This window comes from Carcharhinus amblyrhynchos, chromosome 27 (assembly GCF_965287045.1).
Source record: "Carcharhinus amblyrhynchos chromosome 27, sCarAmb.v2.hapA, whole genome shotgun sequence".
NCBI lineage: Eukaryota > Metazoa > Chordata > Chondrichthyes > Carcharhiniformes > Carcharhinidae > Carcharhinus > Carcharhinus amblyrhynchos.
Genome location: NC_137350.1, coordinates 5186025 through 5213184, shown reverse-complemented (window position 1 = coordinate 5213184; position 27160 = coordinate 5186025). Strand labels below are relative to the sequence as shown.

Below are 27160 nucleotides of genomic sequence, written 5' to 3'. Positions count from 1 at the left end.
CGAAGTGTCCCTCCTTCATATTTATGCCAAAATAGATACATTTATTGGGATCTGATCTGGCTTCACTCTGGGTTTCCGATCTGGCACACTTAGAGGGTGTTGCAGCAGACCCACACAGTAGCAAATGAAGATGATTGATGGACCCCCTGTGTTTTCTGTCGATGTGTGAGGTCCGTGTACCATGGATGTTTAAGTTGCCTGAGGTCCGGTTGCTTTTTAGTTACACGAAGGGGCTGTTCCTCATGCCTCATGTTTCGGCTGCACTTCAGCCCCACACTCCCCCCTGGTCACCCGGAGTAGAGGGAGGGGAGGAAAGAGTCAGACCTCCTGTTTAGTTGCTCCTGGGCTCGGCCAAGGTGGTCATTAACAGGTCCAGGCAGTCGAGGGGTAGCCTAGCCCGACTCTCTGCCCCTCGACCGTGGCTACCTTTGCGGGTGGGTATCCTTGGAAAGGGAGCATGCAGTCTCCACCGAGACGCTTCAGGCTTTCCATAACCAGTGGGCACCGCAGGGGATGGAATACATCGTCAAAAACAACATTTTCATTTGATTAGATAAGTTTCCTTTAAAGTTCTGTCTTTTGTTACAGTGCCCCACCAGCCATTGTCAATTTAATTTACTTTTATTTGAATGATTTCCTCAACAGCAGCGTTTAGGGGCAGACTGAAAGGGGGTCTGTGTGGAGATGTGTGAATTAAACAGTGTCCGGATCTCTGTAAATACAATATCCCAAATGATTAAAAACTCAGCTCTTGTATTCTACCCGAGATTGTCTAACTATCTCCAAATAGTTCTCACAATGTGGAGGGTGGAAACTCAAATCTTCACTTCCCCCTCAAACATACATTTTTAACCACAGCGACCACTCTGAAAAATGACCAAAAACAGGTTTAAATTGTCCAGTGTTCTCAGGTCTGAACTTCTGGCATCATCTGAACCATTTGAATGAGAGATGGATACCAATGAGAGTACTTGGTATTTTGGTATTGTCACGTTCTGCATTAGAATCATACAATCCTAAGGTGCAGAAGGAGACCATTCAGCCCATCAAACCTGCACTGACCACAATCCCACCCTATCCCCCAAACCCCATGCATTTACCTTAGCTAGTCCCCCTAACACTAAGGAGCAATTTAGCAATCCATCTAACCCACATATCTTTGGACTGTGGGAGGAAACAGGAGAACCCAGAAGAAACCCATGCAGACACGGGGAGAATGTGCAAACTCCCCTACAGTGAAATCAGAAATGGTTTTTTTTTTGAGATGAATGCCAATAAAGAAGGTTTGGGCATTTTAATTGAATTTCTAGATGGAATCTACAACAAAGGTGACTGGTGAATGTTCGATGAGGTACGGTGAGAATTTGACAACTTTCAAAAAATGAACAGTCATCGTATGACAGAGCAAACACCGGGCTCTAACAAGAGATTTAGAAGGTTCAGGTTGGGAACCTGGATACAGCGTCACCTTTTCAATTACTAGTTAGTGCTGAGGTGTCACATCTGGAAAGGCAGCTGAACATACAGCGCAGTACAGGCCCTTCGGCCCTCGATGTTACGCCGACCAATGGAGCCAATCTAATGACCCTCTAACCTAAACTATTCCAATGTTATCCAATGACCATTTGAACGCCCTTAATGCTGGTCCTAACCATCGTGCTGTTCTGAGCTGAGAGGACAACCACCTTCAGAAAAATCCTGGGGAAGCAGTCAGCTCCTTCAGCCTTCCTGTTGCCAATGAAATATTCCTCCAAGACGCTAAGAGGAGAAGACTGGACGGTTACCACATTTCAAAACAATCCAGTTACTGATCAGAACGGAGGCTCAGAGGCAAAATGAAAGCAGAAGTAACAAATGCGGTTATACCAGAGAGACAGAGGGGGGGAAACTGAAGCTTTAAGGAAGTGTGAATGAATTCCAGAAAGGCTAATGGAAATGTTACTGAACAATAGGCCTGTGTTATCACAGGATCAGAAGGACCTTGGGGTCCAGGTCCACAGGACTCTTAAATCGGCCTCGCAGGTGGAGGATGTGGTCAAGAAGGTGTATGGTGTACTGGCCTTCATTAATCGAGAGATTGAGTTTAGGAGTCGGGAGGTAACGCTGCAACTTTATAAGACACTTGTCAGACCCCACTTGGAGTACTGTGCTCAGTTCTGGTTGCCTCACTACAGGAAGGATGTGGAAGCTATTGAAAGGGTGCAGAGGAGATTTACAAGGATGTTGCCTGGATTGGGAGGCATGCCTTATGAGGATAGGTTGAGGGAGCTGGGACTCTTCTCCCTGGAGAGTCGAAGGATGAGAGGTGACCTGATAGAGGTTTATAAGATGTTGAGAGGTGTGGATAGGATGGATTCTCGGAGGCTATTTCCCAGGGCTGAAATGGTCGCTACGAGAGGACACAGGTTTAAGGTGCTGGGGAGCAGGTACAGAGGAGATGTTAGGGGAAAGTTTCCCACTCAGAGGGTGGTGAGTGAGTGGAATCGGCTGCCGTCGGTGGTGGTGGAGGCAAACTTGCTGGGGTCTTTTACGAGACTTCTGGATGAGTACATGGGATTTAATGGGATTGAGGGTTAGAGATAGGCCTGGTAGGTAGGGATATGATTGGTGCAACTCATGGGCCAAAGGGTCTGTTTGTGCTGTAGTGTTCTATGTTCTACCTCTGAGAATTTAGGAAACTGGATCCCTCAGTCTTGGATTCCTGGAGGTAACACGTGAGCAGTAAAGCAGGGATGTACCTGTTGCTGAGATACTCACAGGTTGGGGCCTTGTTCCTGGACTCACACCAGATGGAAAGACCATCCTCCTGGAGCTTCATCCATCGAGTTTTCTTCCACGTACCCGACTTGACTTTTTTTAACTTGCTGCCTTTCAACATGAATTTCACATCTTCATCATCGTGAAGGCCTGAGGGAGAAAGGACAAAGGTCAGGCCCTCTGGGTGGGGGGGACAATAATAACAAGGAGAATAAAAACTCTCTGGGCAGGGGGTATTACTGAGACCCCTCGGCAGGGGAACTTCACAGCTGCATCCAGGGGAGACAAGGGCTTATTACAGAGTGGTGGCAGCTTACAGAAGCTCCTGGGCAGGCAGTGGTTACAGAGCTTCAGAGAATCATAGAATGGAGAAGAGACCCTTCAGCCCATCGAATCTCCACCAACACGCGAGAAACATCTGACATCCTACCAAATCCCATTTATTAGTACTTGGCCCATAGTACTAATGTTGTGATGTGCCCAGTGTTGATCCAGGTACTTTCTAAAGGATGTGAGGCTTCCCCACTCTACCAGACAGCACATTCCAGATCGTCACCACTCTTTGGATAAAAAAGTTTTTCCTCACACCTCCCCTGAACCTCCTGCCCCTCACCTTGAACCTATGTCCCCTCGTGACTGACCCTTCAACTAAAGGGAACAGTTGCTCCTTATCCACTCTGTCCCTCAGAATCTTGTACACCTCCATCAGGTTGACCCCACTCCCCCCACCCAAGTCTTCTCTGTTCCAATGAAAACAACCCAAGCTTCTCTTCATAACCTAAATGTTCCATCCCAGGCAGCATCCTGGTGAATCTCCTCTGCACCCCCTTCCACTGCAATCATATCCTTCCCATAAAGTTGTGGCCAGAACTGCACACAGTACTCCAGCTATGGCCCTCAGCAAACTCCAGCATGACCTCACTGCTTTTGTAATCTGTCTCGACTGGTAAAGGCAAGTGTCCCCAATGTCTTTTTCATTACCCCCACCAACATGCTCTTCCATCAGAAATCTGTGAACAAACACAAGGTCTCTTTGCTCAGAGAACTTCCCAGTGTCCTACTATTCACTGAGAACTTTCTTGACAAATTACTCCTTCCAAAACGTATCATCTCACACTTTTCAGGGTTAAGTTCCATCTGCCACTTATCGCCCATATGATCACTGACACTCACTGTTAACCACCCGGCCAATCTTTGTGCCATCTCATGTAACCTCCCCCTGCTCAGGAACATCTGTAACCCCACTGCCTGGGGCATCTGTAACCACCCCCTGCTCAGGAACATCTGTAACCCCACTGCCTGGGGCATCTGTAACCACCCCCTGCCCAGGAACATCTGTAACCCCACTGCCTGGGGCATCTGTAACCTCCCCCTGCCCAGGAACATCTGTAACCCCACTGCCTGGGGCATCTGTAACCACCCCCTGCCCAGGAACATCTGTAACCCCACTGCCTGGGGCATCTGTAACCACCCCCTGCCCAGGAACATCTGTAACCCCACTGCCTGGGGCATCTGTAACCTCCTCCTGCTCAGGAACATCTGTAACCCCACTGCCTGGGGCATCTGTATCCTCCCCCTGCCCAGGAACATCTGTAACCCCACTGCCTGGGGCATCTGTAACCTCCTCCTGCTCAGGAACATCTGTAACCCCACTGCCTGGGGCATCTGTATCCTCCCCCTGCTCAGGAACTGTGTCCCAGGCTGCTGTGGGAGGCAAATTTTCAATTCCTCTCTGGCCACAGGGGAGGTTACAGATGTTCCTGGGCAGGGAGGGGGAGGTTACAGATGTTCCTGGGCAGAGGGGAGGTTACAGATGTTCCTGGGCAGAGGGGAGGTTACAGATGTTCCTGGGCAGGGAGGGGGAGGTTACAGATGTTCCTGGGCAGGGAGGGGGAGGTTACAGATGTTCCTGGGCAGAGGGGAGGTTACAGATGTTTCTGGGCAGGGAGGGGAGGTTACAGATGTTCCTGGGCAGGGAGGGGGAGGTTACAGATGTTCCTGGGCAGGGAGGGGGAGGTTACAGATGTTCCTGGGCAGGGAGGGGGAGGTTACAGATGTTCCTGGGCAGGGAGGGGGAGGTTACAGATGTTCCTGGGCAGGGAGGGGGAGGTTACAGATGTTCCTGGGCAGGGAGGGGGAGGTTACAGATGTCCCTGGGCAGAGGGGAGGTTACAGATGTTTCTGGGCAGGGAGGGGGAGGTTACAGATGTCCCTGGGCAGGGAGGGGGAGGTTACAGATGTCCCTGGGCAGGGAGGGGGAGGTTACAGATGTCCCCGGGCAGGGAGGGGGAGGTTACAGATGTTCCTGGGCAGGGAGGGGAGGTTACAGATGTTCCTGGGCAGGGAGGGGGAGGTTACAGATGTTCCTGGGCAGAGGGGAGGTTACAGGTATCCCTGGGCACTGCAAAAGAAGAGGAGGAGTGAGAGGTGAGTTCACTGTGTCAGTAACTCAGTCCGCCACTTAACTCAGGTGGAATGATGTATGTAGGCAGGATCATTTTCTCTCTCTATGCTCCGTGTGGGAGCCTCTGTTTCCCAACAGTGCAGCTTTGGAATCTGAAGCTCATGCCACACATTTTTCCGACCACACCCAGAATTCACAATCAATATTCCAAAGTCATCCAAGCGAGGCTCTGAAGCCAGAACATTGCACTGGCACAGGGGTCTAGCAGAAGGGAGACAGGGAGCCCAGCCATTCCAAAACGATATTTGGAATCAAACTGCGGTCTTTGCCAGTGTGATTTTATGAAATGAATGTTAAGCGTTACGATGAACTGAAGCCAGTGTCGGAGAGGGAGTCTGCTGGACTGGACACAATGCTCCATTGATAGAACGATGTGAGAGCAGAGGCAAGGACAAAGATTTCTTTTTGCCGGAGCAAGTCTCCTGAAGAAAATGTTTCCCATCACTGCAGTCACATCAAATCTTTCACTGGCATCCCTGAGAGGCAGCAAATGATTAAAGATAACTCCTTAACATCCTATCAAAATGTTTGCTTGTACTCGATGCTAGAGTGGGCTGTGGGAGCTGGCTGGGTGGTGAAACAGAGATCTGGGGTGGTGGGGGGTGTAGGAAAGGATTGGTGGGGCAGCGGAGGATTTAGGGCACAGAGGTGGGTTAGGGGGAGATGGAGGATGGGGTGGCAGGGTGTAACTAGTTTGGAGAATTAAATGCTGCCCCCCTCTAAACCGTGGAAAGAGACTGCAACTAGATGCAGTATTGCGTGAGGGGGTCTTGTGGCGCAGTGGGTAGCATCCCTACCTCCGAGCCAGAAGCTCCAGGCTCAAATCCCACTCCAGAAATTGATGGTCAAGGGAAGTGCATTCGTAACACAGTCAAACAGGCTGAGTGTTAACCTGCAAACCCTTCCAACCAGCCAATAGCTGGCATTAAGAGTAGGAGAGACTCCTGGTCAGCTTGATGTGGAGCGGCATTCCCTAAGATACGAGCCCCTGGCAACAGACCTGTTCTGGGAATTACTAGCTCTGGAAACGGGTGAAAGTCTGCCTTAGTGCGCCATTAGGTATGGGGAGAGAATTGGAACAATCGTGTGTATAAGGCTTTGTATTTGAAGATTGGTGTTTAATTTTATTTATTGTGGTACTTCCTAACAGTCTGCATCTGGACCTTCATTCATTCATGAAACATCGTTGCTCTAGTCCATTAATCCTGAGTTCAGCCATACCAGGGGCATTACTTGTGCCAACTATCTTTCTCTCTGCATCTGTCTGTCTTTTTATTCTCTCTCCATCACTCTCACTCTCCCTCCATCAGTCCGGTTCCTCTCTCACAAGCCCCCAACATCCCATTTTTCTTTCTATCCTCCCCCCATTTGCATTCTCTCTCTATCTATCAGTCACTCCGTTTCTCGTTTCCTTTCCCTCCTACTCCCTCCATTCTCTGCCTCTTTCTTGGGGCTGGATTTTATTGAGGGTGTGCTGGGGTGAGGAGACATGTTGTGTGCTCAGGTAGTGTCATTGGACCTTCCGGATGTGACTCAAATTTCAGAGTGAGGGTGGAAGGGGGGGACCCACAAGACTCCAATCAACAGATCGTTAAATTCATTGTGAAGTATATTCACAACTACTGAAAATCTCAAGCTGCCAGTTAGCTGTTGGGAGCTGGGGGGAGGTGCGGTGTGTGTATGTTAGGGTATCGACAAGTGCAGGCCAAGAGGGCAAGGAATCTATTGGCGGAAAAATTGATCTGGTCACTAATGTCCTTTAGGGAACCGTCCTTACCTGGTCTGGCCTACATGTGACTCCAGAGCCACATGGCTGATTCTGCCCTCAGGCAACTAAGGATGGGTAATAAATGATGGCCAGCCAGCGACACCAATGTCCCATGAATCATAGAACCCTACAGTGCAGAAAGCGGCCCTTCAGCCCATCGAGTCTGCACGAACACAATCCCACCCAGGCCCTACCCCCATATCCCTGCATATTATACCCACTAATCCCTCTAACCTACGCATCCTTGGACACTAAGGGGCAATTTCTTAGCACGGCCAATCAACCTAACCCGTACATCTTTGGACTGTGAGAGGAAACCGGAGCACCCGGAGGAAACCCACACAGACACGAGGAGAATGTGCAAACTCCACACAGACAGTGACCCGAGCCGGGAATCGAACCCAGGACCCTGGAGCTGTGAAGCAGCAGTGCTAACCCACTGTGCTACCGTGCCGCAGTTTTATTCATTATGAATGAATAAAAAGAGTCTCACTCTGTGCGTGTCAGTGTTCTGCTCCTTCACCCATCAGAATGCTGCTGGATAAGGATCTCCAAGAGCATGGTCACTCTCTCAATGACACATCACGAAGCACACACGCAGCATGGTCGCCCCCATTTATTGCCCAAAGCTCTGCACTGCTGCCGCAATCTCCAACTTTCAGTAACTCACTTGCCTCTGATACTCCTGAGAGAACCTCCTTGTGTGTGACACTCGAGGTCCAGCATCACCACCTAGTGGAGGATGTCTCGGTCCATAGACCATAGAACCCTACAGTGCAGAAAGAGGCCCTTCGGCCCATCGAGTCTGCACCGAACACAATCCCACCCAGGCCGTACCCCGTATCTCTACATATTTTACCCACTAATCCCTCTAACCTCCGCATCCCTGGACATTTCTTAGCATGGCCAATCAACCTAACCCGCACATCTTTGGATTGTGGGAGGAAACCGGAGCACCCGGAGGAAACCCACGCAGACACGAGGAGAATGTGCAAACTCCACACGGTCTGTCTGCCGTGCTCCAAGGTTGACTGCCTCACCCTCCTCCACTGATGAGGTACAGTTGAAACAGTGTCCCTCACTCTAAACTAGACTGGAGGTGAGTGAGTCTGTGCTGGAGGAATGATGTGCTGCCTCGGGGATCTCCCTCTCACCGAGGAGACAGGCGATGACCGAGCTGGGACGACACTCTGCACTCCCTCCACAATTAACTCTGTTCTTGCTTCATTCTTTCTGTTGCAGGTGTCAGAGCGCCGAGGCCAGCCTACCCCTCCGCTGGTTAGGTGGCAGGAAATGTGGGCCGGCATGTATTTTGCTGGGTAAACGCAGGGAATCTTGTGAATAAATGGTTGGGTGCTTCGAGGCAAAACAACATTTCACAGTGCTCAGATAGAGAACTGTCCCTGGCACTCACTCAGACGCCAGTTGTTTGCGGTTGTGATGTGTGTGACAGGGCTGTGTGCAGGGGGCTCAGCACTACGAAACAACATTCAGCACCCCAGGGGAGGACAGAGGCAACATTCAGAGCCTCTTCCTCTTGTTCCCAGCCTTTAAAACAGCATCAAGATTAAGCACTAACCCATTCTCTCTGCCACTTTGGAACAGCTTTCCGTGTTTAGATTTCAGATTTCCAGCAACTAATAACTTTGTGGAGAGTCTTTGCATCCAACCGCTCCACTAACAACCTCCTAGAATCCCTACAGTGCAGAAGGAGGCCATTCAGTCCTCTGAGTCTGTACCGACAGCAATCCCACCTAGGCCCCATCCTCACACTAACCTGGGCATCTCGGGACACTAAGGGGCAATTTAGCATGGCCAATGCACCTAACTCACATTTAAATAACACCTTCAATGTCATAAAACTTACTAACTATAGGAGCATCGTAAACCGGGCACACATTCAGAGATACTGGGTCAGATAAATATTTTTAAGCTAAATATTTTTAAGAAGCGGGTTGATGGGTTTTTGATAAGAGAGGGGATTAAGGGTTATGGGGAGAGGGCGGGAAAGTGGAACTGAGCCACAACAGATCAGCCATGATCTTATTGAATGGCGGGGCAGGCTCGAAGGGCTAGATGGCCTACTCCTGCTCCTATTTCTTATGTTCTTATAACAAATACTTACCCAAGGTTTTAAAGGAGCGTCTGAGAGGAGGAAAGCAAGAAAGAGTGTCGGAGGGATGAGGATGAGGGCAACTGAAGGCACAACGACCAATGGTGGAATGGTCAGGGAGGTTGCAGAGGCCAGCATTAGAGCAGATATCGCAGAGGGCTGTGGGAGGAGATCAAAATGATTGGGCTGGGCGAGACCATGGAGGGATTGCAAAAGAAGGGGGAGGGTTTTTTAATTACTTCATTGACCTGGAGCCAAACACGCGAATGGGACTCGGTGCGAGTTAAAACAAGGGGGCAGCAGAGTGTGGAATGAGGCCAGTTTACACAGCATCGAACGTGGGAAACCAAGCAGGAGAGTGAGTCGGAGTACTTGAGTCGAAAGGTAGTGAAGCTGAGCTGAAGCAGGGAGGAAATTTGGGTGATGTTACTGAGGTGGAAATACAAGCTCTCAGTGGTGGCACCAGTATGTGGTCAGAAGCTCACCTCAGGGTTCATTATAACACCGAGGTTACAGGGTCTCGGAGTGTTACCGTTCAGAGAGGTGAAGGCAATGGTTAGGGAGCAAAGTTTGGAGTGGGGACTGAAAACAATGTGCCCAAGTTTATTCGGAGGATATTTCCAATGTTGGATGTCGAATAGGCAGGTCTGATAATTTAGCAAGTGGAGGTGAGGGTGCCGTTTATAAATCAGTTAGCTGAAGAAATGTTGAAATCGGAGAAGACCAATGAAACCAGCCTCTAAACCTGGAATCAGCCAATGAAATCAGCCTCCACATCTGGAATCAGCCAATGTAATCAGCCTCTACATCAGGAATCAGCCTATGAAATCAGTCTCTACATCTGGAATCAGCCAATGAAATCAGCCTCTACATCTGGAATCAGCCAATGTAATCAGCCTCTACATCTGGAATCAGCCAATGATTCCAGCCTCTACACCTGGAATCAGCCAATGATTCCAGCCTCTACACCTGGAATCAGCCAATGATTCCAGCCTCTACACCTGGAATCAGCCAATGATTCCAGCCTCTACACTTGGAATCAGCCAATGATTCCAGCCTCTACACCTGGAATCAGCCAATGATTCCAGCCTCTACATCTGGAATCAGCCAATGATTCCAGCCTCTACACCTGGAATCAGCCAATCAAACCAGCCTCTACACCTGGAATCAGCCAATGATTCCAGCCTCTACACCTGGAATCAGCCAATCAAACCAGCCCCTACACCTGGAATCAGCCAATCAAACCAGCCCCTACACCTGGACTCAGCCAATGGAACCAGCCAGTGCTCGAGCACGAGACCAGATAAAGAAAGGGAAAAGTGTGAAATAAAACAAGAGTGTAATGATGACCTTGGGGATCATTAGTAAATCCCGCCGAGAGTTTTGTGGAGTACCAGCTGTCTTATTGAGCATGTGGAGATCTCCAATGGGAAGCAGCGAGCCAGAGTCTTTCAGCCTGTAACTGTACCCGGGCTGGAGTTATAGGTCCTGAAGTTACCTGACTTGAGAACGTGCTTTTCCTTTGGTTCACAATAAAGGGTGTTAGTGACAGGAAACTGGCAGAATTATTACAAAGAAAATAAAAAGGATGCATCTTATTTGGAGGATGAATGCACAGAGGACACAAGCTCCAAGTTAACTGCTACCAGGAACACCACCATGTCCACTGACACACAAGAAATTCATCCAGAGTTCCAATGTCTGACAGAATGTTCCAGTGTGGGATATAATCCTGAATCAGAAATCCAAGAATTCGGATTTTCGATTTCCCAATCCGCAGTTGGGACATTGCCTCCTCTTCTGTTGCCTCCGGTGCCTAAAGTTTCTCTCACTCGGAGAGACAGTTTTCTTCTCAGTGAACATTGCCAATACATACTTGTACCAACAACGACCTACTGATGTAACCTAATTGGCAGCAGAGATTGAACTAAGCTCTATGTTTTAAAGAAACTAACACAGGCTAGATTGAACATTTGCAATTACAAGGCAAGTCTTGACACGAGACAAAAATCAGGGAGATAGTTCATCTCCCATATAGCACAGCTCATTCTGATTGGAAAGAACCAAAACATTTCCAGCACTATTTCTTATTCTCTCTTTATTTCTCTTATAAGGCACTGGTAAGTTTTGTCAGATCTTCTCTAGCAACAAAGAATGAGGACATTCAGCCCCACGCACCTGCTCCACCTTTCAGTTACATCATCTCCGACCTGTCCCTTAAACTCACTCCATCTTTGTAACTTGAGCAGGAGTAGGCCATCTAGCCCTTCGAGCCTGTCCCGCCATTCAATAAGATCATGGCTGATCTGAAGTGGATCAGTTCCACTTTCCCGCTTTCTCCCCATAACCCTTAATTCCCTTGTCTATCAGAAACCTATCTACCTGTGACTTAAAAATATTTAGCGAGGCAGCCTCCACCACTTCAACGGGCAGAGAATTCCAGAGATTCACCACCCTTTGAGTGAAGGAGTTCCTCCTCAACTCTGATCTAAACTGCTCCCCCCCTTATCTTGAGGCTGTGCCCTCTAGTCCTGCTGTCCTTTCTAAGTGGGAAGAATCTCTCTACCTCTACTCTATCCATCCTCTTCATTATCTTATATGTCTCTATAAGATCCTCCCTCAGCCTTCTAAACTCCAACGAGTACAGACCCAGTCTTTTCAATCTCTCTTCATAGTCCAACCCCCTCATCTCCGGTATCAGCCTAGTGAACCTCCTCTGCACTCCCTCCAAGGCCAAAATATCCTTGCGCAAGTGCGGCGACCAAAACTGCACACAGTACTCCAGCTGCGGCCTCACCAGTACCCTGTACAGTTGCAGCAAGACCTCCCTGCTTTTATATTCTATCCCCCTCGCTATAAAGGCCAGCATCCAATTTGCCTTCTTGATCACCTGCTGCACCTGCAGACTGGGTTTTTGCGATTCGTGCACAAGGACCCCCAGATCCCTCTGCACCGTAGCATGCTGCAGCTTTTCCAGTTGTCCTTAGGCACAGGAATGGTGCCAGGGAACTGCAGAATTGTGAGCGTTACGCCCTTGTTCAAAAAGGGGTGCAAGCGTAAAGCTGGCAACTACAAACCTAGTAAGAAGTCTAACAACACCAGGTTTAAGTCCAACCAATTTATTTGATAGTAAACTCACAAGCTTTCAGGGTTTGCCCTACAGGTCATAACTACAGGCCTCTCAGTTGACTTCAGTGGTAGAGAAACTTCTGAAAATACAAGCTTGGGACAAAATCAAGTCACTTAGACAAGTGCAGCATTATCAAGGGAAATCAGCATGGACTCATTCAGGGAAAATCATGTTTAACAAACTTGCTGGAATTTTTTGAGGAGATAACAGAAAGGGTCGATAAGGACAATGCTGTTGATATGGTGTACACAGAGTTTCAAAAGATATTTGAAACAGTGAGCAAAATTCTAGCTTAAAAGAAAGTAGGTATTTAGATAAGAAACTGACTGAGTGACAGGAAACAGAGTGGTGATGAATGGTTGCTTTTGGGTTGGAGGTTGCTGTGTGTAGTGGAGTTCCCCAGGGGTCGGTGTTGGGACACTTGCTCTTTTCTTAACGACCTAGACTGTGGTGTTCAGGACATGATTTGCAGGAAATACAAAGATTGGAAACTTTGTCAACTGTGACGAGGATGGTCTTGAACTTCAAAAGGATATGAACGTGTTGGTGGATTGGGCAGACATGTAACATTCAAGATTAAGGAGGTCATGTTGATTTTGTGTAAGACACTCATTAGGCTTTATCTAGAATACTGTGTCCAATCCTGGGCACCACACTTCAGGAAGGATGTGAAGGCATTGGTTGAGAGTAGAGGACATATTCCAGGGATATGGAACCATAGATATGAGGATAGATTGGAGAGGTTGGGTCTGTCTTCCTACAAGGCTGAAAGGAAACTTGATAGAGATATTCAAGATACTGAGGGATATGGCCATGATAAGTAGTGAGAAACTGCTCCCACTCAAGAAAGCATCAAGAACTTGAGGGCACTGCATTCCCATGGCTGATTGTCACTGTGAGTTTCAGTGGCATTTTCAGTCTTGTGAAAAATCACAGTCCAGCCACAAATGATTCATATCCCTCCGATCTTCATCCTGGACGCATTGTCCAGTGTAAGCCTCTCTCATACCCCTCTCACTCCAGATACTGAAGCCAACTAAAGCACTTTGAAACTTATCTGTTAGATCAGTCAGTTCAGCAGTGACTCAGTGGTTCCATTTAATCTAATTCAGCGTTTCAATTCCAGGAGGAGCTACTCCCAAATTTATAAAACATTTTAAAAAAAGAGAGGACTGGTCACTTTATTTTGTAAGCTGTCCTAAGCTGGTCTGGGTCCTCAGTTACAACGACGTTAAGAACAAGGTCAGTTCACGATGTGCTGTGTAAACACTCAGACTGTATCCGTGACCACAGTGAGGCAGCAAGATCCACTGGAAACAATTTCAATCAAGTACATCTTTGTTGTGACATTCCTACAATAAAACTCGTACATAATCTGCGGTCCAATACAGCACGCACACTTCAAACTGTCTGAGGACAATACGTCCAACACTGTTTCAAGCCCTTTGACCCAAATACAACCTTATGATCCAGTACAGCTTGCAAGCCAATGCAGGCACGGTAAGCCACAGACCCAGTATAAATAATAAATCCAAATACACAAATATAATCTACAGACCATTGCAGACACTGGACACCCGGTTCCCAGCACTGGACAGTCAGATCATTCTACCTGCACAACTAATGGTATTGTTTCCTGGTTGAACACAAGGTTTGCTCTGGTGTAGAGGGGTACTACATGTTGTAGGAGGGTATCCCTGCTGTGACAGAGAAGGCCCTGTTGTAGGGGAATATGCCCAGTAGCAGGGGAGTATACCCTGCTGTTGGGGAGGTGGGGAACGCCCTGCTGTAGAGTGGGGAGGTGGGGAACGCCCTGCTGTAGAGTGGGGGGGGGAAACGCCCTGCTGTAGAGTGGGGGGAGGTGGGGAACGCCCTGCTGTAGAGTGGGGGGGGGGGAAACGCCCTGCTGTAGAGTGGGGGGGGGGGAACGCCCTGCTGTAGAGTGGGGGGGGGGAAACGCCCTGCTGTAGAGTGGGGGGGGGGGAACGCCCTGCTGTAGAGTGGGGGGGGGGGGGGAACGCCCTGCTGTAGAGTGGGGGGGGGGGGAAACGCCCTGCTGTAGAGTGGGGGGGGGGAAATGCCCTGCTGTAGAGTGGGGGGGGGGAAACGCCCTGCTGTAGAGTGGGGGGGGGGGAACACCCTGCTGTAGAGTGGGGGGGGGGAAACGCCCTGCTGTAGAGTGGGGGGGGGGGGGGAAACGCCCTGCTGTAGAGTGGGGGGGGGGAAACGCCCTGCTGTAGAGTGGGGGGGGGAAATGCCCTGCTGTAGAGTGGGGGGGGGGAAACGCCCTGCTGTAGAGTGGGGGGGGGGGGAAACGCCCTGCTGTAGAGTGGGGGGGGGGGAAACGCCCTGCTGTAGAGTGGGGGGGGGGAAACGCCCTGCTGTAGAGTGGGGGGGGAGAAACGCCCTGCTGTAGAGTGGGGGGAGGTGGGGAACGCCCTGCTGTAGAGTGGGGGGGGGGAACGCCCTGCTGTAGAGTGGGGGGGGGGGGGGAAAACGCCCTGCTGTAGAGTGGGGGGGGGGGGAAAACGCCCTGCTGTAGAGTGGAGGGGGGGGGGAAAACGCCCTGCTGTAGAGTGGGGGGGGGGGGGAAACGCCCTGCTGTAGAGTGGGGGGGGAGAAACGCCCTGCTGTAGAGTGGGGGGGAGAAACGCCCTGCTGTAGAGTGGGGGGGGGGGAGACGCCCTGCTGTAGAGTGGGGGGGGGGGAAACGCCCTGCTGTAGAGTGGGGGGGGAGAAACGCCCTGCTGTAGAGTGGGGGGGGAGAAACGCCCTGCTGTAGAGTGGGGGGGGGGGGAGACGCCCTGCTGTAGAGTGGGGGGGGGGGAAACGCCCTGCTGTAGAGTGGGGGGGGGGGGAAACGCCCTGCTGTAGAGTGGGGGGGGGGGAACGCCCTGCTGTAGAGTGGGGGGGGGGGGAAACGCCCTGCTGTAGAGTGGGGGGGGGGGGAACACCCTGCTGTAGAGTGGGGGGGGGAGAAACGCCCTGCTGTAGAGTGGGGGGGGGGGGGAACGCCCTGCTGTAGAGTGGGGGGGGGGAAACGCCCTGCTGTAGAGTGGGGGGGGGGGAGACGCCCTGCTGTAGAGTGGGGGGGGGGGGAACACCCTGCTGTAGAGTGGGGGGGGAGAAACGCCCTGCTGTAGAGTGGGGGGGGGGGGAGACGCCCTGCTGTAGAGTGGGGGGGGGGGAAACGCCCTGCTGTAGAGTGGGGGGGGAGAAACGCCCTGCTGTAGAGTGGGGGGGGAGAAACGCCCTGCTGTAGAGTGGGGGGGGGGGGAGACGCCCTGCTGTAGAGTGGGGGGGGGGGAAACGCCCTGCTGTAGAGTGGGGGGGGGGGGGGGAAACGCCCTGCTGTAGAGTGGGGGGGGGGGGGGGAGACGCCCTGCTGTAGAGTGGGGGGGGGGGGAAACGCCCTGCTGTAGAGTGGGGGGGGGGGGAACACCCTGCTGTAGAGTGGGGGGGGGGGGAACACCCTGCTGTAGAGTGGGGGGGGAGAAACGCCCTGCTGTAGAGTGGGGGGGGGGAAACGCCCTGCTGTAGAGTGGGGGGGGGGGAAATGCCCTGCTGTAGAGTGGGGGGGGGGAAACGCCCTGCTGTAGAGTGGGGGGGGGGGGAGACGCCCTGCTGTAGAGTGGGGGGGGGGGAGACGCCCTGCTGTAGAGTGGGGGGGGGGGGAGACGCCCTGCTGTAGAGTGGGGGGGGGGGGCGGAAACGCCCTGCTGTAGAGTGGGGGGGGGGGGAAACGCCCTGCTGTAGAGTGGGGGGGGGGGGGGGAAACGCCCTGCTGTAGAGTGGGGGGGGGGGGGAAACGCCCTGCTGTAGAGTGGGGGGGGGGGGGGGAAACGCCCTGCTGTAGAGTGGGGGGGGGGGGGGAAACGCCCTGCTGTAGAGTGGGGGGGGGGGGGGGGGGAAACGCCCTGCTGTAGAGTGGGGGGGGGGAAACGCCCTGCTGTAGAGTGGGGGGGGGGAAACGCCCTGCTGTAGAGTGGGGGGGGGGGGGTGGTGTATGCCCTGCTGTAGAGTGGGGGGGGGGGGGGTGGTGTATGCCCTGCTGTGTGGGGGGGCGGGTGGAACGCCCTGTCAGAGCTAGGGGAAATCTGTATTTGCTGGCACAGTGAAGAGTTTAGAGAATAAGGAAAATAACCCTCAGGAGCAAGGGCATAGAACTCAAGCTGAGAAAAAACAAAGTGTTGCTGCAAAGCTTTATTGAGCAATGTTTTAAAGTGGAGAAGCAGGAATGCTCCAGGGAGGTTTTCCAAAGCCAGAGAACGTGAGGGGGCTGAGACGGAGAAACTCCCGGTACCGGAGCACAGCCTCCCTGGCAGCAATCACTGCACAGAAGGACTCCAGACAGAGAGAGATCCTGAAGTCCTGGGGAGAAGTCCTCAACCTATTTTTAAAAGTTATAAAAATGAAGGTCCTGAACAGACCAAGCTGCATCTCTTAATGAAACCATCAAAATAACAGCACCTTGAAAACAGGATCAACGGGGAGAAAAGAAACTGTGTGTGACCAAATGAAAAGAAAGCAGCAGAGATTCACAAGCAAGGCTTTCCAACGGTGAAGTCTCAAATGTTCAAATTAAGAGCAGCCTGGGTTCACACCTAAACTTTAATGAAAGTGCTGCAGTAACCCAGTGAGAGCTGCTGACAGATCAGTGAGAATAAATGACAGGCTTTGAGTGGTAATGCGTTTAAAGCAGCAGTACAAACAGGAAAATTGGAGAAGACCCCAGATGGAGAGCGGCTCTTATAAAAGGTCCAGAAGTCACAAAGACCTCAAGGAAGAGAGAAGCAGCAGGAGACCTCAAGGAGAGCGCAAAAAGACCTGAGGAGGCAGCAAGAAGACCTCGGAAAGAGGGCACTGAAAAAGCCCACGGGAAGGGCAATGAGAGAATTACAGAACAGAAGCCACTCAACACTCAGTCAGAAACAGTCCTGACTAACAGTGGAGCTAAAATGTTTGTCTGAAGTTAAGACAAGTAGAAAGTGAAATGTGTATATCCAGTCAGAACACAATGGATTCACCTTGGAGGAAAAACAGAAATTAAAGACTTCAGAAGAAACGAGGAGCTACTGAACATAAAGAGGGGCGGCGCAGTGGTTAGCGCTGCTGCCTCAACAGCTCCAGGGCCCCAGGTTCGATTCCCGGCTTGGGTGACTGCCTCTTTGGTGTTTGCATGTTCTCCCCGTGTCTGCATGGGTTTCCTCCCACACTCCAAAGATGTTAGGTGCATTGGCCATAATACATTGCCCCTTAGCGACCCAGGATGCATAGGTTAGAGGGATTAGCGGGGTAAATATGCGGGGTTACGGGGTTAGGGCCTGTGTGGGATTGTTGTCAATGCAGACTCGATGGGCCAAATGGCCTCCTTCTGTACTGTAGGGTTTTATGATTCTATGATAAAGAGGAATCAACGACGAGAATTAAAGCTCTAGAGAAGATATTAAAACAAGATGAAATGACTGACAGCAAGCTTGAAAAAATTGACAAACTGAAGCTAAGAAGAAAAACTTAATTTCAAATAAGCTGAACTCCATGGAAAGCAACCAGAAAATAAGAACAAGGTCAGTGAAGAGCTGAAGCAGGAGGATAAGAGCTTGAGAAAAAGGAAGCTTGACGTCGAGAAATGAACTGAAGAGGTAAAAAACAGTGATATTGACAGCAGAATCTGCAGACAGAGAAAGAAACTGACATTATGTGCCAGAACAAGATTGCTGGAATGGCCGTGTGATTGGAAAAGCGGCAAGAGCCAGTTTCATGAAACGGTCGATGGAAAAGATGTTGACTTGAAATGCTGGAAAGAGAAGAAATCTTATCACACAAGCCAAGCACCAGAGACTGAGTACTATAACCACTCCTTCGCTTGTAACAGACTGAGACTGTTAAAGAATTGTGAAGGCTATATTTAGAACTCAACATAGTTAAAGCCTGCCACTAGAAGTGTTACGTTTAAATACGCAACCCTCAAAATCTCAATGAGCTATCACACTGCAATAATAAACATATTAAGAAACTTTGATTGTGAACAAAGAACAAAGAAAATTACAGCATAGGAACAGGCCCTTCAGCCCTCCAAGCCTGCACTAACCATGCTGTCCAACTGAACTAAAACCCTCCAACCCTTCCGGGGATCATATCCCTCTATTCCCATCCTATTCACATATATGTCCAGAAGCCCCTTAAAACTCACTATTGTATCTGCTTCCACTACCTCCCCTGGCAATGAGTTCCAGGCACTCACCACCTTCTGTGTAAAAAGCTTGCCCCTCGCACCTTAAACCTATGCCCCCCATTACCTTTTCCACTCTGGGAAAAAGCTTCTGTCTATCTGTCCATGCCCCTCATAATCCTGTAGACTTCGATCAGATCGCCCCTCAACCTCTGTCATTCCTGTGAGAACAAACCAAGTTTCTCCAACCTCTCCTCATAGCTAATGCTCTCCATACCAGGCAACATCCTGGTAAATCTTTTCTGTACCCTCTCCAAAGCCTCCACATCCTTCTGGTAGTGTGGCAACCAGAATTGAACACTATATTCCAAGTGTGGCCTAACTAAAATTCCATAAAGCTGCAACATGAACTGCCAATTTTCAATGCCCCATCCGATGAAGTCAAGCATGCCGTATGCCTTCTTGACTACCTTCTGCACCTGTGTTGCCACTTTCAGTGACCTGTGTACCTGTACACCCAGATCCCTCTGCCTATCAATACTCTTATGGGTTCTGCCACTTACTGTATCCTATCTTTATTAGACATTTATCTTACATTTGTCCGTATTAAACTCCATCTGCCATCTCTCCACCAAAGCCTCCAACCTATCTATATCTTGGATCTCTGGAATTCCAAACTCCTGCCATACCCCGTAGGCATGTAGGAACAGATCATTCATAAACACATGCGTCACTGGAGGTGTAGAGAGATGTTCCAGCAATCAGTGTTGCCGTCAAGAAATGTTTTCAAACCCTGAAACACCAAAGTACCTCAGGGATCTGTTTTGGGGCCACTGCTGTTTGTAATTTTTATAAATGATCTGGATGAGGGTATAGTTGGGTGGGTCAGTAAATTTGCTGATGACACCAAAGTCGGAGGAGTGGTAGATAGTGAAGAGGGGTGTCATAGTTTACAGAGAGACTTGGACAAGTTGCAGAGCTGGGCCGAGAGGCGGCAGATGGAGTTTAATGCGGAAAAGTGTGAGGTAATTCACTTTGGCAGGAATAACAGATGTGTAGAGTATAGGGCTAACGGTAGGACTCTGAATAGTGTTGATGAACAGAGGGATGTAGGTGTATGTGTACATAGATCCCTGAAAGTTGGGAATCAAGTAGATAAGGTAGTTAGGAAGGCATACGGTGTCTTGGCGTTTATTGGTAGGGGGATTGAATTTAGGAGCCGCAACGTCATGTTGCAACTGTACAAAACTCTGGTGCGTCCGCACTTGGAGTATTGTGTGCAGTTCTGGTCCCCACATTATAGGAAGGATGTGGAGGCATTGGAGAGGGTGCAGAGGAGGTTTACCAGGATGTTGCCTGGTATGGAGGGGAGGTCCTACAAGGAAAGACTGAGGGATTTGGGGTTGTTTTCGTTAGAAAGAAGGCGGCTAAGAGGGGACCTCATTGAAACATATAAGATGATTAGAGGTTTAGATAGGGTGGACAGTGATAGCCTTTTTTCTCGGATGGAGAAAGCTAGCACGAGGGGGCATAACTTTAAATTAAGGGGTGGTAGATATAGGATGGATGTCAGAGGTACGTTCTTTACCCAGAGGGTGGTGAGGGAATGGAATGCCCTGCCTGCTGCAGTTGTAGATGCGCCTAGTTTGGGGGCATTTAAGAGATCCGTGGATAGGTTTATGGATGGAAAGGGATTGGTTTAGGTTAGAGGGTCATTGCTTTTTTAATTGGTCGGCGCAACATCGTGGGCCGAAGGGCCTGTTCTGCGCTGTAATGTTCTATGTTCTACCTGATCGACTTGTTATGGACATAACTGATGCCTCTGGGGGAACAAATTTTGATGAACTGCTTGTTGCAAAAGAGGTACCCGTTATTGCAATTCCTGTTAATGTCGATCCAGTGGAACTGTTACAGACAGCAGAATTACACCATTCAACAAGAAACAGAGAAACCCCCCCTCTCCGAGTTGATATAGAATTATCCACTTCAGTTAGAATTTAGGATAGAGTTATTGAGGATAGTGGAAAAGAGTTAAAGGGGGAGGGATGTGGTGGCTGTCCCTAGGGCAACGCAGCAGAATAAGGGTTCTCTGTCTCTGGGAGACCAACTGGGAGCGAGAGGGGCTCATCATCCTGGAAAAGTGGGGGGTAGTGGGGGGAATGGTGGCTTCTCTTAGGCTGATAGAATGTGGGGTACTAGGGCAGCCGAGTGTGTACAGCTTTTCTTATTAACAAATACCTTTTGTGTTTCTAATGAAGTCTGTACACTGCCCTCTATCCAAACTCATCCAGGAAGGAGCAACTTGTTAATTCCTCAGGGTAAGCTCTGTGTTTCATTTCTAACTCCAGTCACACAGTCTGGGGGCTATTTTAACTCTATGAAACCCTGAGAAGGGAACAATATAGAACATAGAACACTACAGCACAAGCAGGCCCTTTGGCCCACAAGTTGCACCGATCACATCTATACCTACCAAACCATAGAACTATCTGTAACTTCCAATGCCATTAAATCCCATGTACTCATCCAGAAGTCTCTTAAAAGACTCCAGCGAGTTCACATCTACCACCACTGACGACTGCCGATTCCACTCACTCTCCACCCTCTCAGTGAAAAACTTACCCCTGACATCTCCTCTGTACCTGCTCCCCAGCACCTTAAACCTGTGTCCTCTCGTAGCGACCATTTCAGCCCTGGGAAATAGCCTCTGAGAATCCACCCTATCTATTCCTCTCAACATTTTATAAACCTCTATCAGGTCGCCTCTCAACCTTCGTCTCTCCAGGGAAGAAGAGACCGAGCTCCCTCAACCTATCCTCATAAGGTATGCCTCCCAATCCAGGCAACATCCTTGTACATCTCCTCTGCACCCTCTCAATAGCTTCCACATCCTTCCTGTAGTGAGGCGACCAGAACTGCGCACAGTACTCCAAGTGGGGTCTGACAAGGGTCTTATAAAGCTGCAGCATTACCTCCCGACTCCTAAACTCAATCCCTCGATTAATGAAGGCCAGTACACCATACGTCTTCTTGACCACATCCTCCACCTGCGAGGCCGATTTAAGAGTCCTATGGACCCGGACCCCAAGATCCTTCTGCTCTTCAACACTGCTATCTTTTAGCATTTTAAATAATCTCCCATAGGAACACATTCAGCTCCTCTAGCCATTTCTGCAAACTATATAGGTGCTTATTGCTTTATATGAAACACACCTACTGCACTTGCCCAACCAAAAGCTATTCATTCCAGCTGTAAGCATCTTTATCTGACTGCAGCCTTTGCAAGGGAGGAAATTCCCACCACCATTCCTGTGAAAAACTGCTTCCTGATATTACTCCTGAACAGTCCTCATGCTAATTGTAGGAATATTCTTTCTTGCCCTGAACTCAGAGAAACTAGTTTCTAATTACTTTATCAAATCCTTTAATCATCTCAAAACCCTTTAATTAGATCTGCATGCAAGGGTACTCCAACCGATTCCCTGGAACCCATCCTCATAATGTAACCACTTTAGCCCCGATGTCATTGTGTGAGGCCCCCCCTCCAAGGTCAACCTTGTCTCGCTGAGGGGGTGCCAACCAGAACAGAACGCAATGTTCCAAACAGAATCTGACCAGAACTTTACGAACTGCAGAAACGTTTCCATCCCTTTGTATTCCAACCACTTTGAGATAAAGCATTCCATCATATGGAAATTACTTTTTGTGGCTGCCCACTTGGGCGGCACGGTAGCACAGTGGGTTAGCACTGCTGCTTCACAGCCCCAGGGTGCTGGGTTCGATTCTTGGCTTGGGTCACCGTCTGTGTGGAGTTTGCACATTCTCCTCGTGTCTGCGTGGGTTTCCTCCGGGTGCTCCGGTTTCCTCCCACAGTCCAAAGATGTGCGGGTTAGGTTGATTGGCCATGCTAAGAAATGGCCCCTTAGTGTCCAGGGTAGTGGGGATTAGTGGGTATAATATATGGGGGTAGGGCCTGGGTGGGATTGTGTTCGGTGCAGACTCAATGGGCTGAAGGGCCTCTTTCAGCACTGTAGAGTTCTATGATCAATTTAGTGATCCCCATGAAGAAAAGATCAGGATCTCTCCTCCATAGTTTTGAGCTTTTCACCATTTAGGAAATACTCTGGCCTTAGGGAGAATCCACCACTTTTCCACATGGAAATTTGGCTGCCATGATTTTATCCACTCACATGCATTTACCTGTGCTAGTCCCCCTGACACTAAGGAGCAATTTTAGCATGGCCAATCCACCTAATCTTTGGACTATAGGAAGAAACCAGAACATCCAAAGGAAACCCACGCAGACACAGGGAGAACGTGCAAACTCCACACAGACAGTGACCCAAGCTGGGAAATTGAACCTGGGTCCCTGGCGCTGTGAGGCAGCGATGCTAACCACTGTGCCATTGAGCTGCCCATTTCTAGAGTAATTTGGACCTGTTTGCAACCAGCACTGAGCAACAGTAATGAGAATTCCCGGTTCGGGTCACTGTCTGTGCGGAGTTTGCACATTCTCCTCGTGTCTGCGTGGGTTTCCTCTGGGTGCTCTGGTTTCCTCCCACAGTCCAAAGATGTGCAGGTTAGGTTGATTGGCCATTCTAAAATTGCCCCTTAGTGTCCAGGGATGCGTAGGTTAGAGGGATGAGTGGGTAAATGCGTAGGGATATGGGGATAGGGGCTGGGTGGGATTGTGGTCGGTTCAGACTCGATGGGCCAAAGGGCCCTGTTTCTGCACTGTAGGGTTTCTAGAAGGCTGGGGCTGGGGCATTACAACTGTGAGTAAACTTCAAAAGCATTTCATTGGCTGCAGAATCGTTTTGGATATTGTGAGACCATGAAAAGAGTTATATTAATGCAAATTTGTTTTTAAGTCAATGTCATTTTGCAATTTTCTGTCCTCATCCTACCTAACTTGCCACTTTCAATAAACAGTTCACAAAGCCTTTATAGAAGTTATTAATAAAGAGTGAAAATCTGCAATGCCAGTAATTATCCCCCAGTCAGATCCTGTCAATTTGAGAGCACTGCCCATTATCCTTCTCTGTCCTTATCCTTTCACAATCTTTCATCTTCCTGTTTTCTCCATTACCGCAGTTTATTTGCAGTGAATCTAAGAAGTTCCTCTCCTTAATTTGCTTTGCTTGGATCTCTGGTACTTTATTCTCTGTGAAGCGAGTAAGTATTTAACAAAGTAAAAATGCAAAGTAAATACTGAGCAACAGGTTTTTGAATCATCTACACCTGGCTTTAAGGGGTTGACACGATTCTTTGTTGCCCACTTACTCTTAACATATTCCTGAAAATCTTCCCTGTTATTCCTGATAATTCCTGCCCTTTCTGCAGCACTCACGGTTGTAGTTGTTTTTAATGGATCCCTTTGCGTCTTTCTCTAAGTTTTACTCTACCTCTATTTTTTACTGGATGTCCACCTCTCCGTAGCTCCATTTCTTCTCAGTCTTGGTGCTCCCTCTCTTTTTCTAATACTCCTCTCTGCTCTACTACTTGATATATTTCTCTCCCAATAGTGCTCATGTTTGTGTAGCCAGCTATCACATACCGTTTCACTTAAACTGGTGCCTCAGATTTGCCCCTAAGTCTCAGACAATATTGTGTATATGACACTGATTTAACAGTCCCAAAACAGGCGATTCACCCAACTGTTCAATCCTGATCTCACTCAGTGTATCCTCCTGCTCCTTCCTTCATCTCTTACTTATCTCAACTTCTCTTTACATCCATCTGCACAATTCATCTCAACTATTCCATTTGTTAGCCAATTCCACACTCACACCACCCTCTGGGTAAAGAATCACAGAATTATAGAGAGTTTACCCTACAGAATGAGGCCACTCTGCCCATCGTGTCTGTGCCGGTTGGAAAAATGAGCCACCCAGCTTAATCCCACTTTCCAAGTATTTTGGTCCATAGCCCTGCAGGTTGAAGGGGTGGGGGTGGGGGGTTGTGGTGGTGGTGGTGGTGGGGAGGGGGAGGGGGGTGGTGGTGGTGGGGGAGTTTGGTGGGGGGGTGGGGTTCAGGTACAAATCCAGACACCTTTGAAATGAGTTGAGGGTTTCTGCCTCTGTGACCCTCTCAGGCAGTGACCCCAGACCCCCCACGACCCCTCTGGAGTTCCCTCATCTTCTCTCGAAGCTATCTACCAATCAGTTTAAATCCCTACTCCCCCGTCACTGCTAAAACAAACAGGTCCTTTCCATCCACTCTATCCAGGATCCCCCCCAACAACTCTCACTCAAATTTTCCCTCAGCCTCCTGGAGAACCGCACTCTCCCCCCTCCCCACTCCCCAGCCTATCTTTCCTCACTGCTGTAATTTCCCAGTTCCAGCAAATCTCCTCTGCACCCTCGCTAATGCAGTTTCTCCAGATTGGATTAATCTGTGACTATTTGTGTCGTATGGTTTTGGACTTTTCTGGATTTGTCCCCCCTCCCCCCGCATGATGGACACCTCAATCCAGTCACTCTGCAGCCTTTCTCAATGCCAGTGTAAAAAAGCTCCAGTTTGTTCATCCTTTCCTGATAGTTACTGGTTTCTAACAATAATTCCTCCCATTTAATATTTGTACCTTTCCCAGCGTTCTTTTGGAAGGTGGAAACTTGGACTGAGTTCATTGGAAAATCGACAGATGCTAACCTGCCCTTTTGCCCTGATTCCGGTTCACAATTTCACTCGCTGCACCATTTGCTCTGTGTGTTTTTAATCAGTTAGTTTGACATTATTGCCTCCGTTTTTATCTGAAGCTGAAATATTTATCATAATTTTATTGATGATGCGGGCTTTGTTTTTGTCCCTATTCTAATTGTTGTGTTATTTTTATTCTGATTTATATTTCTATCTGAATCCACCCCCCCCTCCACTAGTTCACTGTCCTTTCTACAGCCCTGGCTCCTGGATGAAGGTGAGAGTGTATCTGAATACGTAACAGGGACAGGAAAACATTTGTTGACCTGAATCCTGTCTGCAGTAAATCAGAATGGTGACAAACCTCTCCTGGCTTCACCATTTCACCACAGTCTGAGCACCAGGTTGTTCTGTTGGAACGCTGAGGGGCTTCTGTTGGGGGAAGAGAGGATTTTCCTGCTTATTCTCTACATTAAAAATAAGCCCCAGCCTTCTAGAAACAGGGCCCTTCGGCCCATCGAGTCTGCACTGACCACAATCCGACCCAAGGCCCTATCCCCATATCCCTGCACATTTACCCACTAATCCCTCTAACCTACACATCCCAGGACACTAAGGGGCAATTTTAGCACGGGCAATCAACCTAACCCGCACATCTTTGGACTGTGGGAGGAAACCGGAGCACCCGGAGGAAACCCACGCAGACACGAGGAGAATGTGCAAACTCCGCACAGACAGTGACCCGAGCCGGGAATTCTCATTACTGTTGCTCAGTGCTGGTTGCAAACAGGTCCAAATTACTCTAGAAATGGGCAGATCAATGGCACAGTGGTTAGCATCGCTGCCTCACAGCACCAGGGACCCAGGTTCAATTTCCCAGCTTGGGTCACTGCCTGTGTGGAGTTTGCACATTCTCCCCGTGTCTGCGTGGGTTTCCTTTGGATGCTCTGGTTTCCTCCTAGAGTCCAAAGATGCGCAGGTTAGGTGGATTGGCCATGCTAAATTGCCCCTTAGAGTCAGGGGGACTAGCTAGGGTAAATGCATGGGGTTGTGGGAATAGGATTAGGTGGATTGGCCATGCTAAAATTGCCCCTTAGAGTCAGGGGGACTAACTAGGGTAAATGCATGGGGTTGTGGGAACAGAGCCTGGGTGGAATTGTGGTCAGTGCAGATGTCGATGGGCCGAATGGCCTCCTTCTACACTGTAGGGATTCGATACCATTCCCCAGTGGGGCAGAGATTCGGATTTGATCATCTGGGAAACTGCGAAGTACGTGCATTTATATAGCGCCCACACATCCTCAAGCTGTCCCAGCCGACTTTACCAAGGAAGCAACATTTAGTGGACAAAACTCAGCGCTCTGGAGATATCGCCGGAGACAGGTTCATAATGAAGTTACAGGAGTTTGACAGCACAGTCACAATCAGTGCCCCAGGCAGTGCCCATCAACTGGGCACATTCCTAATAACAATGCCCACTCTGCCACCACCACCCCCCACTTTGCTCCTTACCAACTTTCTTGAAGGCTTTCAGGGCGAGTTTCTTGTGATCTGTCTCCGACTCTGGGAGCTGGGAAGTCCTGGACTTGATGCCGATCATTGTGTCCCTGCTGTGTGCCTCTCTGGGATTGCTGAGAGCGGCTCGCCTCTGGCTGTCTGGACTGCACTGCCTTCAGCCTCTGCCTTCAGCCTCTGGCTGCCCCCCCCTGCTCTCGGTGCCCGCAGCTGCAATCTGCCCCCCCCCCTTTTTGAGCCGCTGCTCTGAGCCCCCACGCCCGGCTCAGCATCCAGCTGCCCCCCCCCCCGCCGTCCTTTCCCCACTGTCTCCTCCCCTGCAAATGTGCCGCCTGCCTCCTGCTCAGCAGCAGCTTCTTGTCACACTGCCTTTCCTTTAGATCCAGCTCATGTGACTCGCAGCCTCTATATAAGGGAAAGCTCGCCCTCACATCGGGACAAATTGGAAAGAAAACCCCAGTAGCTTTCTTCTTGTCTGAATGCTCCTATTCACTCCGGGATAGAAAGGGCAGCCCATTGGCACGGTTCCACGTCAATATTTTCAATCCGTGTTCAGTTTCTCTCCTGCTCAGAATGAGTTGAGAACAGACCCTCTCCCACAG

At 49.6% G+C, this 27160-nt stretch overlaps 1 protein-coding gene across 1 annotated transcript in view; it reads right to left on the bottom strand.

Moving 5' to 3' along the window:
- The window catches only part of LOC145358979 (1-phosphatidylinositol 4,5-bisphosphate phosphodiesterase delta-3-like), an 83634-nt gene extending 56856 nt beyond the window's left edge, over window positions 1-26778 (bottom strand). Inside the window, exons 1-2 of the mRNA XM_080213337.1 lie at window positions 26556-26778; window positions 2758-2907 (exon numbers count right to left, since the gene is read on the bottom strand). Coding sequence (XP_080069463.1) covers window positions 2758-2907; window positions 26556-26643 — 238 coding nt within the window. The 5' untranslated portion in view covers window positions 26644-26778. The remainder of the gene's footprint in view (window positions 1-2757; window positions 2908-26555) is intronic.
- Window positions 26779-27160: the final 382 nt, after the last annotated feature.